General features: G+C 38.8%; 1 protein-coding gene across 8 annotated transcripts in view; it reads left to right on the top strand.

Moving 5' to 3' along the window:
* The window catches only part of CPEB3 (cytoplasmic polyadenylation element binding protein 3), a 196195-nt gene that overhangs the window by 148064 nt on the left and 33750 nt on the right, over window positions 1–14381 (top strand). For 7 of the 8 annotated variants that reach the window (XM_047825969.1, XM_047825971.1, XM_047825970.1 and 4 more), the window contains one exon: window positions 9735–9849. In XM_047825969.1, the coding sequence (XP_047681925.1) occupies window positions 9735–9849 (115 nt within the window). Of the gene's footprint in view, window positions 1–9019; window positions 9714–9734; window positions 9850–14381 lie in introns of those variants that run through there. The other variant, XM_047825975.1, reaches the window with a different exon arrangement.

Below are 14381 nucleotides of genomic sequence, written 5' to 3'. Positions count from 1 at the left end.
GTTGGTTAGATGGAGCACAAATGTGTGAAAGGGAGTAGAGGGGAATTAAATTGGGAAAATTAAGTAGGGGCTAAGTTACAGGGCACCTTGATTGATGGCCTCAGCCTTTGGATTTGTGGTATATTTACTTAAACTGTTTCATTCTCCACCTACCACCTCCTAAGACAATAACTATAATTTTATCTTGGCTCAGTCAAATCAGATTCACTATATCCCTCCTCAGAAACCTTCAGCATTTCTGATCTTTATTTTATTTTATTTTTTGTTCCTTTTGGTCTAAATTTGTGGTTTGGGCACCTTCTATCATAGTAATTTCTCCAAAGGAGGAATTTCTTCTCTAAAATGAGAGAAATACCTCCTATTTATAATAAATCCTTCCTCCTCTCCCCAGTCTCTGAATTTGCAATTGAGTCCAGAGTTTCTTAGTGCTTGAATCTTTGGAAGCTATAATCCCTTTCTAGAGAGGTCTAAAAGATGCTGTAGTTCTGATCTACTGAAATGGTTTCTAGTGTGTAAAATAGCCAGTACCATCCTCCAAGGGACCATATCTAGTGTTTTCCAAAGTGTGTTATGAATTACACTTGTCCCATCAGACACTGGTCTCTTGAGAAGATCATTGACAAAAGGTTTGCTCGTAGCAATGCTAAGTGTCATTTGTTCATAACTTACTTTGTGCACTTTATATCCATTTGTTCCTTTGATTAGAGGTCCCATAGCCTAAAACATTTGGGTAAAATTGATATATTAAGGTTCTGAGAAGTCTTGCAGTAAATAAATTTGTATAATATTTTTTAAGCCACCATTTGATATACCTGTTTTGGGATTATACCTGTGAAGATTTTGGTAGAATTAGTATTCCATGAAGTTCATTCAAAGAATAGGCTTCTTCCCAGGAAAAACTTAGGTAAGTGGAACTTTTATGTGAACGTTACTGTCAAGAGTTATAGTGATCAGCATGCCAGTAACAACATCCTTGTCCTTGTACCATGGAGCTGCAAACACACATTTATGTAGACATTGGACAAAATTGTCTGGCTGCAGAGCACAATTGCTTGAGACTATGAACCTGGAAGTTAAAATAGCTGAAAATATGGTGCCAATTTCATTACTAAATCATTTTCTTCAGCTTTTCTAAATGCTAGTTTTATTTGCAGGTTTAAGAAGAATCTATCAGTCATTTCTTAACGCATTGAAAATGAGTAGAATGAATTTAGAAAAGAGAAGTTAACCATTCACAAATCAAAATGTATTTTCCTGAGAGTTCAGACGACTCTCAGGAAGCATGACTGGTGGCCAGTAACCTGGAGGACAAGGAGTCTTGCAGGCAACAGGACATCATTGCATTGGAAAGAGTGTGTGTGTGTGTGTGTGTGTGTGTGTGTATACACATACACACACATACACATACTTTGGGTCAGATAAACCTGGTTTTCAGTTCTCAGTTCACTCTTTTAGTCTTAGTTTCCTTATCTCTAGAGTAGGTATAATGTTTGTAGCATAATAGTTATAGTGAGTTCAAGTGTGACAGTGTGTTAAAATGCCTAGCATAGTTGGGAATGCAAGCTGGTACAGCCACTCTGGAAAACAGTATGGAGGTTGCTCAAAAAACTAAAAATAGAACTACCCTATGACCCAGCAATTGCACTAGTAGGCATTTATCCACGGGATACAGGTGTGCTGTTTCAAAGGGACACATGCACCCCAATGTTTATAGCAGCACTATCAACAATAGCCAAAGTATGGAAAGAGCCCAGATGTCCATCGATGGATGAATGGATAAACAAGATGTGGTATATCTATACAGTGGAGTATTACTCGGCAATCAAAAAGAATGAAATCTTGCCATTTGCATCTGCGTGGATGGAACTGGAGGGTATTATGCTAAGTGAAATTAGTCAGAGAAAGACAAGTATTATACGACTTCACTCATATGAGGACTTTAAGAGACAAAACAAATGAACATAAGGGAAGGGAAACAAAAATAATATAAAAACAGAGAGAGGGACAAAACATAAGAGATTCATAAATACAGAGAACAAACTGAGGGTTACTGGAGGGGTTGTGGGAGGAGGGATGGGCTAAATGGGTAAGGGGCAGTAAGGAATCTACTCCTGAAATCATTGGTGCACTATATGCTAACTAATTTGGATGTAAATTAAAAAAAAAAATGCCTAGCATAGTGGTGTAGTGTATGTGCTCAAAAGTGCTAGTTTCTTCTTTCCTTCAAAAGGAAATCCTCTATCATGCTTGTGTTTTCTAAGTGATGTAGGAACAGCAGCAGCAACAATGAGCACTAGGTAATTCTGATCAATGAGTAGGTCCCAGTGGGGGTGGGAGGGGGGGACATCAGAAATTGTGCTGATTAGGCCAAGCCCTGAGGCACTCACTGATGACCAGATACACTCCATTTCCATTATCCCTGGAAGGAGGCTTTCAGTAATCTGAGAGCTATAGAAGGGCAGATTCTGGACATCTTGTAGCATCAGCATCTGCCCCTCAGGAAAACCTTTGTTAATTCACCAGAACACTGATGACCACAGAGCACTAACTAAGGGTTGGGCACTTTGCCAGGCAATTGGGACCCACACAGAGATATGGTCTCAGCCTTAGAGGACCCTAGCTCTCCACCCTAGAGCCCAGTGGAAGGAAATAGACATGTAAATACCAAGTGAAATAAGGAGGCAAAGTATGATAAAAGGATTATGAGGAGTAGTTGTGGGGTGGGGCTCAAAGGCAAAGTGGTCAGATGTTCCTGAGGGAGTCAGGAAGGCCTTTAGAGAGAAGATATTCCCTTAAATCTTCTGGTTATAAGTATGGTTATTAATCATTGCATTTAATTGATAATGGCTTTATAAGTCCAGCATAGAGCAAGGCTGTACATCACCATTTTCAGGGCACAGTTTATGCATGGTCTGCTTTTTCTACTGGATGCTCTTATGAAACAGTATGCAGAGTGTTACATGAATTGTTCAAAAATAGCTGAAGGGCTGTAAGCCTGTGTGCATCAGGTAGGTTCTGCAGCTTACTGAAGATGGCAAGGGTTTCCTTTCAGTACCTGAACTGTTTCCTCCCCCTGACGGTAGACCTGGAGCATTCTGGAAGGGCATGAGAAAATTTCCTAGGGTTACTTTTGGCACCCACTGTAGGAAGAATCCTGCCTATTTTGATGAAGCTCTCTGGGGCCTGCGATCTATTTGTATCTCAGGAATGGGAGGAATAGTCTGAGTGTGAGAGTTATAGTTTTTTGTTTGGAGGCCCAGTGGAGTTCTGACTGTAGGCCCAAGAGCAGCCCAGGGTTCAGAAGTCTTATCAAGAGCAATGAAACCATTAGCTATTAGGTTCCTTTCTGGCCACTTCCCCCAGAGGATACAAGGAGGGTATCTCCCCGTCTCCATCGGATGGAGAGCAGCACTTGAGAATAATAGGTAGCATCTAAACTCCTGGAAATTGGCTGACCTGCTTGTTAGGGAGCCGTATGGTAAAAATTAGGTTGAAATGAGATGCCAAATATGAATGTTCTTTGAAGGATCCAAACCACAATTATTGCTGTTGTGGCTATTAGTTTTGGTAGTTAATAATAATAAAAACAACCCCTTATAACATGGAAGAGATAAAGATGCCTCACAAACCACAAACTAGTTTGTTTGTGATACTGTGGGGCACTCCAGTCATTCTGTGAGGTCTGTGATGCTTAAAATAGAATTGCTGACAACTGGGGTGGGCCTGAGTTCATTACCAGCCGAACTGTTGCAGCTGTATGTCAGCGGCCTGGAGTTCAGCTGACTCATCCTGGCTGTCAGAAGAGCGGTGATACTGCTGCTTGCTGGGGAGAGTGGTCCTGATGGTTCTGCAGTATTGCTTTTGTGGTTCATGTAGGGTGAAAGGATTGTAGGACTAGGGAGAGAAAAATGGAGGCCTTCTCCTGAAGAGCTTGAGTAGGAGTTTGAAGGGTATTGAAATGAGAAAGAGGAGATGAGGGTGAGGAGGCTAGGCCATGTGCTTTATGGGAAATTTATGGGAAAGAAAACAGCAGGAAGGGGTTGATCAGGTAGTTTCTGGAGCTGGCCAGCAGATTGCACTGTTGACTCTGAACAGTTTGGTTGCTTTGCAGAGCTGCCTTGAGATGAATAGATGAAAAGGAAGGCACTGTGCAGTAGGATGATCATGTGTTGGATGTTTGTAACCAGGAGATGACCAGACAAGACAAAATATAGAGTGAGATGTTCAAAATGAGCTCAACATACTATTATTTATTGGTAGGTAAATGTGTAAATTCTAAGTACTGGTATAAACTGAGAGAATTCTAGAGCCATAGGGTGGCTTGGTCATGTCTGGAAACTTAAAGCCCTAAGGTTTATGTTAAAAACTGTTTTATTAAAGCTAAGTGTTTTCTCTTACCCTGTTATTAAAGATATAATAAAAATGCATTTTATATTGAATGTTAACTTAGGGGCTTTTGCAAATTTTCAATGAATTTGCTTTTTACACTTGATCTTAGCCAAAAGGCCGAGAAGCGATTGAATTTGCTTTTTAGAAAATGTTATAGCTCCTTGTCAGAAATGAATGACCCATATTCGACCCATACTTTATTTCTTTTTTTTTTCCTAGCACGTGGCCTGATCTTATCCCTATTAATGAAACTTCAGTTTTTACATAGAACTATAATTATTTTATTCCTCATTGATATAAAAATAGAGAAACAACTCTTTTGTGCAGTTCAGTCTGAAAACTTTCAGTTCTTTGAATAGCTATTCATTATTTATATTTACTGTATTCTTAACTATTTAAAGTTAACTTCTACAAGAGCAACCCTTTTAGAGCAATAGCAGGAAATAAGTGAGAAAAGGCCTTGATTAGAGTGAAGTTTCTACAGTATTTTGTTCAGTTGGTTCAACCTTGTTATGCCATATTTTGATACATACTAAAAGTAAGATATAATTGGGCAGTATTATCCAAAGTGTGTTTATTAATAGGTGTTGTGAAAAAATTGGTTCCATGAAAATAATTTAGGAAATGCTGGGTTAAAACAACATTTGATCAGATTTCTTTCCTGTAGAACCTCTTAGAGCTTTTGGTTAATGTACACCAATGGGTGCCCTGAAACTCCAAGAAGGAAGAGATAGTATATAACTTTTCCTAGGCAGGGCTTGTCTGGCAGAGCCACCTTACAGACTGACAGTTCACAGAACATACACTGGGAAACCTTGAAACGGAAAATGAGTGCGTTCAGTACTATTTTACGTTTCTTGAAGAGTTACTATATGGCATAAATTGATATATTTATAGCATCACCTTTATCTTTAGTTTTTGCCTTTTCCTTAAAAAGATTTGCCTTTGGAGATAAGCAATTACACAATAAGATTATTAATTCTTTTTTTTTAATTTTTTTTTAACGTTTATTTATTTTTGAGACAGAGAGCATGAACGGGGGGGGGGGGCAGAGAGAGAGGGAGACACAGAATCGGAAGCGATTATTAATTCTTAAGAATTAAAAAACAAATAATTCAGCCAAAGAGTAGTTTCACAGTCCTCACTGAGCTTCTGTAGGAATACATGCTTAAAAAAGAAACTAAGGAAAGATCAACCATTTTAGTATTTTCTCCCACTTTGAGAGCTGTGTGGTAAGTAAACCTTTCTAGTCTGAGATCATAGTCTGGGGCCCACAGGATAGATCTGGGCTGCAGTTAGTTTTTTTGTTTTGTTTTCTTTTTAAAAATTTTTTTAATGTTTTATTTATTTTTGAGACAGAGAGAGACAGAGCGTGAGCAGGGGATGGGCAGAGAGACAGTGAGACACAGAATCCAAAGCAGGCTCCGAAGCAGGCTCTGAGCTGTCAGCACAGAGCCTGACGCGGGGCCCAAACCCACGTACCGTGAAATCATGACCTGAGCTGAAGTCAGATGCTTAACCGACTGAGCCACCCTGGTGCCCCTGCAGTTAGTTTTGTTTAGCCTGTCCCAGTGATTTTAACATTTGAATTCATTCTCAACATTTTAAAATCTTGAAGTTTCATGTGAAAATCTGAATTTCTAGCTAAACTTGAAAAATGGAAAAGTCTTACAACACATTCACAAATGATAACTACTTCTCTGCTTCCTTTAAAAGGAATGGTTTACTCTAGTGTGTCATTGCCTGCTTACCAACTGCTGTCCTGGGGACTGGCAAATTTATGCTATACGTCCATCCCTACAGACGTTTGGTTTTGTGTAACTCCTGCTATAAGGACATGGCATGGCTGAAGGGCTAATGGGTGGTGCCTCTTTCTAGAGTGATCTTTGTAAGCAAATGTGGTCTCCAGGAAAGAGTGTTGGAATTAGTGTCGGGCTCATTTAAGGGAATTTTCACCATGTCTGATAAAGCCCCTGTACTTGTCCTCAGGACATTGAGGCTCTTAGTGCCCAGAGTATAGCCTATTTGACAACATACTAAAAGAGTTGTTTCACACACACACACACACACACACACACACAGTGATCCCTATATATGTAATGGTTGTTTTACTGAGAGAAATTTATGATGAATTAGAACAGAGTTGTAATTTCATCCATTCTCAAAAATAATTATTAAAGAAGCAAAGATAATCAAAAAGAAGTTATCTTATTTGTATTTCACCCCTTTGTATAAAATATTGGAGTCACCTTAAAAAGTATGGTATTCAAAAAGTAGAGAAATATCTCTGTATATAAATCAGGACCAGAAAATGTATTCGAAGAGTAAGAAAGATAAAATATGAATATCAGGCCCTGAGGGCTGAGAATTAACTTAGAAGGTGGAGAACATGCCTTGTGTGAGAGTGGGCTTATATTTCAGAGATAATCCAGGGTGAATGGAACTTGCCAGTGCAAAACAGTACCTCAGTATTACTTTTTGCTTAGTGTGTAGAATGTGCTGATGTTGAGCACTCTCAACAATAGCCAAATTATGGAAAGAGCCTAAATGTCCATCAACTGATGAATGGATAAAGAAGTTGTGGTTTATATACACAATGGAGTACTACGTGGCAATGAGAAAGAATGAAATATGGCCCTTTGTAGCAACATGGATGGAACTGGAGAGTGTTATGCTAAGTGAAATAAGCTATACAGAGAAAGACAGATACCATATGTTTTCGCTCTTATGTGGATCCTGAGAAACTTAACAGAAACCCATGGGAGAGGGGAAGGAAAAAAAAAAAAAAGAAGTTAGAGTGGGAGAGAGCCAAAGCATAAGAGACTCTTAAAAACTGAGAACAGGGGCGCCTGGGTGGCGCAGTCGGTTAAGCGTCCGACTTCAGCCAGGTCACGATCTTGCGGTCCGTGAGTTCGAGCCCCGCGTCGGGCTCTGGGCTGATGGCTCGGAGCCTGGAGCCTGTTTCCGATTCTGTGTCTCCCTCTTTCTCTGCCCCTCCCCCGTTCATGCTCTGTCTCTCTCTGTCCCAATAAATAAAAAACAAAAAAAAAAAAAAAAAAAAAACCTGAGGGTTGATGGGGAGTGGGGGGGGGGGTGGGTGATGGGTATTGAGGAAGGCACCTTTTGGGATGAGCACTGGGTGTTGTATGGAAACCAATTTGACAATAAACTTCATATATTGAAAAAAAAAAAAAGAATGTGCTGATGTTGGCCTATGTTGACATTTCTCTGATTCTGTATGGGTGGGAGCTCTGAGGAGCTGTTTTCTGGTGGCAGCTGGGAAAAGCAGGTTTTGTGAATACGATTTAATCATTACTGTCCTCGAGTCTTCTTCCTGTACTTTTACCTAATCTATAATACAAGAATAGGCTAAGGGAATGGGTTATGTGTGATGTACTGAGATGAGGGTGCGGCGGGAGAGGAGGCAGTAATGACGGCTCTCAGCAGGAAGGTTTGAGATCTTCTGCAGAGTTCTTTTCAGCAGCAGTAACGTACAGCTATTAGAGAAGGCTGCATTTTCTGTACTTCTGATTAAATGAAACCAGAACACCATGGATACTACAAGGGAATTGTTTTCATTTGTGAAACAAAGTGACCCACAATTAAATTCAGTTATCATAGAGTGATTGGAGTTGCCTTACCAGGTCCTGAAGCTGCCCTCAATTTATCAGGGATGAAACTGGAAGAAGAGAAGACTGTGCAGAAAAAGATATGTCTTCCTTTTTTGTTATTGGTGATATTAGGATCTTTGTTTTTATAATGTAAATAAATTATGTTTTTAATTAAAAATTAATAATGAGTCCTCATGAAGGGATTTAAAAGGGGTGCTTTATGGTATTTGTGAATCTCCCTTTGTGGTAAATGTCAAGGGAACGGTAATTCAGTCACACAGACCAGCAAATGTTATGAGGAAAAACTAGATTTTTCTTTTTCACATGATAAAGGTGGGACAAATGCTTCAATGTTAACAGAATTGCAAACAGGTCCCTATTTTCAGGGTCTAGGGAAGAAATGGAGATTTTACTGCTTCTGGATAACTGATGAAGGCAACAAGGTCGTAAAAAGCAAAAAGTTAGGTGGGGGTGAATTTTGTAGCAGTCATAAGGAATGTATGGACTGTTTCTAACTGAGCAGTGCCAGTTTTGGAGTTGACTCAAGGTGTTTTGAAAGCGTAATTGACAGGTTTACTACCTTTCAAATGAGAGTACTTCTAGATATGTAAGTCAGGCCACATAAGAAATCATCTTATGCGTTTTTTTGCATTAAGTGTTGACAGTTAAGCAATGGGGAAGATGAAGAATTGTGTTGATACTAAGGAAATGAAAATTCAGCTGTTTAGTTTCCTATCCTAATCTGTGAGGGTAAAGAAGAGGTGTGTTCCATAATGACAGACCCAGTTCTCTGCTTCTACAGACCTAGACCATTTCCCAGAGCACCTGGCTGGCTGAGTGGCTCCTTGATTCTCAGGCAGTGCCAACGCTCACCTTTTGATGTGGGAGGGTTTTTTTGGTTTTTTGTTTGTTTGTTTGTTTGTTTGTTTGTTTTAAGCTCTTCTTCGGTGATTGAGTTAGGGATTGAAACAAATATGTTTTAAGGTTAAGATTCTGATGAAATACTTTATTTTTTGTAGGCAGGAAGTCAGAGTACCAGTGAAGAGATATTACCAAATAGAAAGAAGTATGTTCATAAAGATTTCTTTTTCTACTCTTTGAAAAGTTACTTCAGTTTCTAAAGGCTCACCTTTATTTACCCAAACTTGTTTAAGAAAATCAGATAAATCAAAAATAGGTAACACTGTGTGCTTCAGTATTTGATACTGCTGTTAATTCCATGCTAACTTGATGGGTTAAACCACATTTCTTCTGTTTGGGTTAAACCACATTTCTGAAGGATAAATGTTTCAAGCTTAGGGGTTGATAAGAATTTAAAAGCCAGACATATAGATAATTTTTAGAAAATATTCCTAATGTTCCTGTTCCCTTTCTTTAGGTGAGCTCTTAAAAAGCTAAGTGCTAAACTGTGACAGGTTGTAAACAGTCTATCATGTGTTAAAATGGATCTGATTTAGAACGCAGAGTCTGTCCCTGAAAGACTGCCTTTTCTCAAAACCACAGGTCGTTTCTGAAGGTTTATGTCTAGAGTGTTGAGTATAGTATCTGTAAGTAGATTCCCCAAGAGTTGTGTTGAAAGGCACTTAATGCAGATTACATAAATTAATAACTGGATTTTGTTTGGGTTATGTTTGTTGTAAAATGCACAAATCAGTGGGTTTGTCTTTAGTCACCTTATTCTCATTTGGGGTTGATGGAAATGAAGTAAGGACCAAGTAAACGACTTTTTTTCAGGTGCAAATTCGACCATGGAACCTAAGTGACAGTGACTTTGTAATGGATGGTTCTCAGCCTTTGGACCCCAGAAAAACTATCTTTGTTGGGGGAGTTCCACGACCCCTTCGAGCTGGTGAGTGGAAATAGTAACACCACAACAACAAAACCACCAACAACAAAATCCCCAATATGTATGTAGTCTTCAATATTTTCTAGGTTTCCGATCGACTATACACAGTCTCCAAAAGAAGTTTCACTGAGCTGACTGACTCTTTCAGGATTAAACATTTTCTCCCCAGATGGTTTATTTTCTTATGGTACAAGAGTGAATTTCATTAAACTGTTATTTTGACAGGATGAATTCTATTTAGTGCTGTCATATTCAACCACATATTTTTAAAATAATAACAATACATTTGTCAGTATGCGTTCTTATGCGAGTCAGCATTGTTATGTGTGACAGAAAAAGCAGTGACCCCATCAGAAATCTGTCCACCACAGCTGTGTACCCCTCAGTGACAAGCCAGACTGCTGCTTTGCTAGAAATTGTGTCCCTGGGAATCGAACTGGGAATCTTCCTAAGTGAAACAGGTTCCTATTTTTTCTTACGCACTTTGAAAAATGAGTTATGTATTTGAGCGTTTTTATTATGACTTTTTAAAAGCTTCCCTGTTTTTTTCTTTTTTAAGTTCTTTTCCAATGATGAAATAATTGTGCCTGCTGAAATCAGATAGATCATAATTGACTGGGGCATTTGAAGTGATGCTGAGCTAATGAGTTCAATATTTAAGTCCAAAGACAGATCTAATCAGTTGGGGATCAGTGTTCTACCAGTAAAATACAATAAAATTATTTGTTAGAAAGGAGTTTTTAAAGTGCCTAAAATAATTTGCTTTTCAAAAATGAGATGACAAGATAACGTTACCATTGCCATAGCAGTTGCAAAAGTGCAGTGTGGTCTCTGTTATTTGGAAGCAAGCAGACATAGCTCTACCTGAAAAAAAAAAGAAGAAGAAGAAGAAAAAGAGAAAAAGCAGTGACCATTAAAATCAAGTTGTGAAAAAAGAATTATAAAATGTACCTACAGCTATTTGTCTCTGACTTTGATAACTTCTTAATTCTAAATGTCAACATTTCTAACACATTTATTCAAATCTCAACTTCAGTCTGCTCCTCAAAGCTTTCTGTAGACCCATATAAAGACATATCCATAATTCCATTTTGAAAGACATTAAAACACATTAATTATGACTGTGAAGGTTGTAACTTTACAGTTTTTCAGAAAGCCAAATATCTTTAGGTCTTGTTCTCACTCTAGTGGAAAAGTGTGCCGCGGGTAAGAAAGCAAAGCGGCAGAGATGTCTCGCCTTGATCCACTGTTAGAGGATAAAGTCCAGGAAGCGCTAACTGGGATGTGGACAGCATTATGAGATGAGGGCAAATGCAGCTCTTTGTTTCTAAACTTCTTGTGCTTTAAAAAAAAAAAAAAAATGTGGGTGGGGGCATGGAATATTCCTGTCTTTTTCTAACTGGTGTTATGTTTGGGAGTGGAAAGGGAGAAGAATCCCCTTTGACAGTCTTTTACTTGTATAGGTGTTCTTAAAGAATAGATATTCATTGCTAGCGTTCTAGTTATTCTTTTTTTGCAGCTAACTACAAGCACAAATTAGTTTTAATATTCTAGCCCCTCTCCTTTTGTAGATGGGGATCTGAAAAAATAAATTCTGAAAGAAAAAGTCCCACGTTTATAAAAATAACAGAACTGGCTTTAACCTTTTATGTCTGTTTTTAAGTCACAGACACAATAGTGTATAAGCTAAATTCCTTTTTTTATTATTCACCATTTTCATTATTATTCACAAGATGCTGCAAGTCCTAGGACTAGATAAGAATTATATTTAGTTGTTTAGTCAGAAATGGGATTTTATGTTCCCTGCCCTACGTGCTGTAAGTCTTGAGGTACTCTTTCTTTTTTGAGCTAAGCTAAATTTTTTGTTGTAAAATTAGTTTTTTTTTGCAGTCTTGTGGATAATGTCTGCATTCACTTGATCTAATGAAAATGTTCCCCTATGTCAACACCTCCCATAAGAGTAGCTAGTTTCTAGATGGCTAAGCAATCTGTATTAGCATCTTAGAATTTTACTGTCTATCTAAGACTTTGAGATTGGAATCTATGTAATCTAAACAAAAAGAATTAACATCTGCAGCTTTTATCCACATGCATAGAATTGGGTTTCTTTGAAACACACTGAGCTTTGTGGACTGGTGTGTGCCTTGGAATAGAGGACTATTTTTAAAGGAATTCATTTTGACTTTGCTAGGCAGTCTTGAGTTGAATACAATGCAGTTCACTTGAACAATAAACATTTATTGAGCATCCACGTGTTACTGGCACAGAGCAAGTATGTGTCATGCCAAACTGAATGAACATCCCACTGTCGTGTTAAATAGGTCATCGTCTACAGAGAGTCAAAGATTTCAGAAAAGAAGAAAACAAGAAATGTATTAATAGAAGTATCCAGAAGTAATTGGATACTAAATTGTGCTTTTTAACACACTGGATCTCAAATTTGTTTTTTAAGTATTTTAGGACATTTATTATTACTTCTAAGGGAGTATTGTGGTCATAGAATTCTGAAAAGTCTTAAAGCTATCTCAGGCACTATATACAAGGTGATCCTGGACTAGACATAGTTGATAGTATTCAACACATGAGATTTTTAGGTATCCAGATTGATTTTCACCTTACCTGGGGCCAAAAATTGTCCTTTAACATGTTATAATGAATAAAATGTAATAACAACAGTTATTCCTTTGAATTTTGTGAGGCTTTTTCTCTTTGATATCTTACCATTGTAAGACAGGGACTATTATTCCTAATAAGTTATTCTAAATAAAGTCCTTATCCTACCAAACAGAAACACACAAACCCTCCTAAAGAATTAAGGCAACCTGTTTTAAGCAGTATTGCCCTGGCTGAGTATCAGTAGATCCTTCCAGTCTTTTTGATAAGCCTTCCTTTTTAAATTTCATGTTGGGAGGGGAAAAAAATCATAGGTCTAGAAAATTTAACCCTGAAAATGGGAAAATATCCATGGAAAATCTAGATGAGTTTACCCAGTTAGATTGCTTGATTGGTGGTTGCTCTAGGTTAAATAATACACATTCCTACTCTCTTTGTCCCTCCCTTCCATCCCTCTTGTCAGTGACAGTGGCAAGCCAAAGACGGTTTGCCTTAAGTCTCTTGGTGTTTCTCAGGTCTTGTTCTCCTTCCGCTCCCCACCACTTCCCACCCCCATCCTTGGAAAGGCTATAGGTAGACTCGCCATGCCGTCATGTGGCTACGGTCTGCATATTCTTCAGAGTCAGTGCCAGGAAAGGGGTGGTCTGTCTGGTTCTCTACCTGCTTCCACCTGAAAGTACAAGAGCATGTTACCAGTCTTCATTCAAGTAATGTGAACAGCACATCTTCCTGAATCTCAACACAGAAATAGCCCTGTTGTATATCCCTGTGGTATTAGGACCTATTTTCCTCTGAGAGGAAATAAGTGCCAGGCTTGGGGATTATGAATAGGCCATCAGAAAAAGGTGGAGGATGAAGCTTCTGGTCCCTGTACACACCCCCAGTTTAGAAACATGAGTTTATGACCCCAGATTCTTGGCTTAGATATCTAATATGAAGATTGCCTCGGTGATCAAGCTTTGGGACCCATCCCCTTCTAACTTTAATAAGGCTTGGAACACCCTCAGACTTCCTCTGTCATTAGGGACATGTGAGCTGATCTTCCACATCATGACTTCCTTCTGACAGTTTATCTGATCAGGTCCTGCAGAACAGATCAATCTTGAGAGATTGCTCACGTGAGTCCCTGGAGCCTGCCAATTACTCATCATCTTTGGGTCTCCTGTCTTTCCTATTGTTCTGATAATTCTTTCCTGTCTTTTTCTCCTCTACTAATATTCTGTAATGGACCCTGAAGTTCCCTTCTCCATCTCCCCCCACCCCGCCCCCACCCCCACCCCACCACCTGTACTGTGAGGATGACTTTTCTGGGAGGAAAACAAAACAATACAAAAAAATTGAGGTAAATACTCAGTGACATATGACATACATTTAGCGAGCATCCTGAATTTTTCTAAGAGCACTTATTTTAGACATTCTGTACAAACATTCTGGTAGTTCACATGTATTAGGAATCACATCCTGATTTGTGATTTAGGAAATAGTATTGGAACCATATCCTTTTTTGTTGTTATTGTTCTGTGAAGTGGTAAAGCCAGGTTTCTCAGTGGGAACAAGTCCCAAGTTCAGTATGAGTTGTCCCAGATAAACTCCAGATTTGGCACACTGACTTGATTAATTGGATTGCCTTTAGGGTTGAGGATTTTCTAATGCTAGTCGTTCTCCCCCTCAAACCCTTACCCACAGCTGGTGTCAAACGTTGCCATATCATTGGCAGGTTGAATAACATTAGCGTACAGCCAAAGTAAGACTGGGAGGAACTGGTGCTTCTGGAGCAGAAACCAGGCCAAGTTAATATTAAGCAAAGATTTATGAGTAGAGAGAAAAACACCCCCTGGGCAAAACTAAACATTAGAGCACCACTCTGTGCTCAGCAGTGTGTTCAGAGCTCTCATGTATGTTTAATCGTCATGATAACGTTG

This window comes from Prionailurus viverrinus, chromosome D2 (genome assembly GCF_022837055.1).
Source record: "Prionailurus viverrinus isolate Anna chromosome D2, UM_Priviv_1.0, whole genome shotgun sequence".
NCBI lineage: Eukaryota > Metazoa > Chordata > Mammalia > Carnivora > Felidae > Prionailurus > Prionailurus viverrinus.
This window is presented reverse-complemented; position numbering and strand designations above follow the sequence as displayed.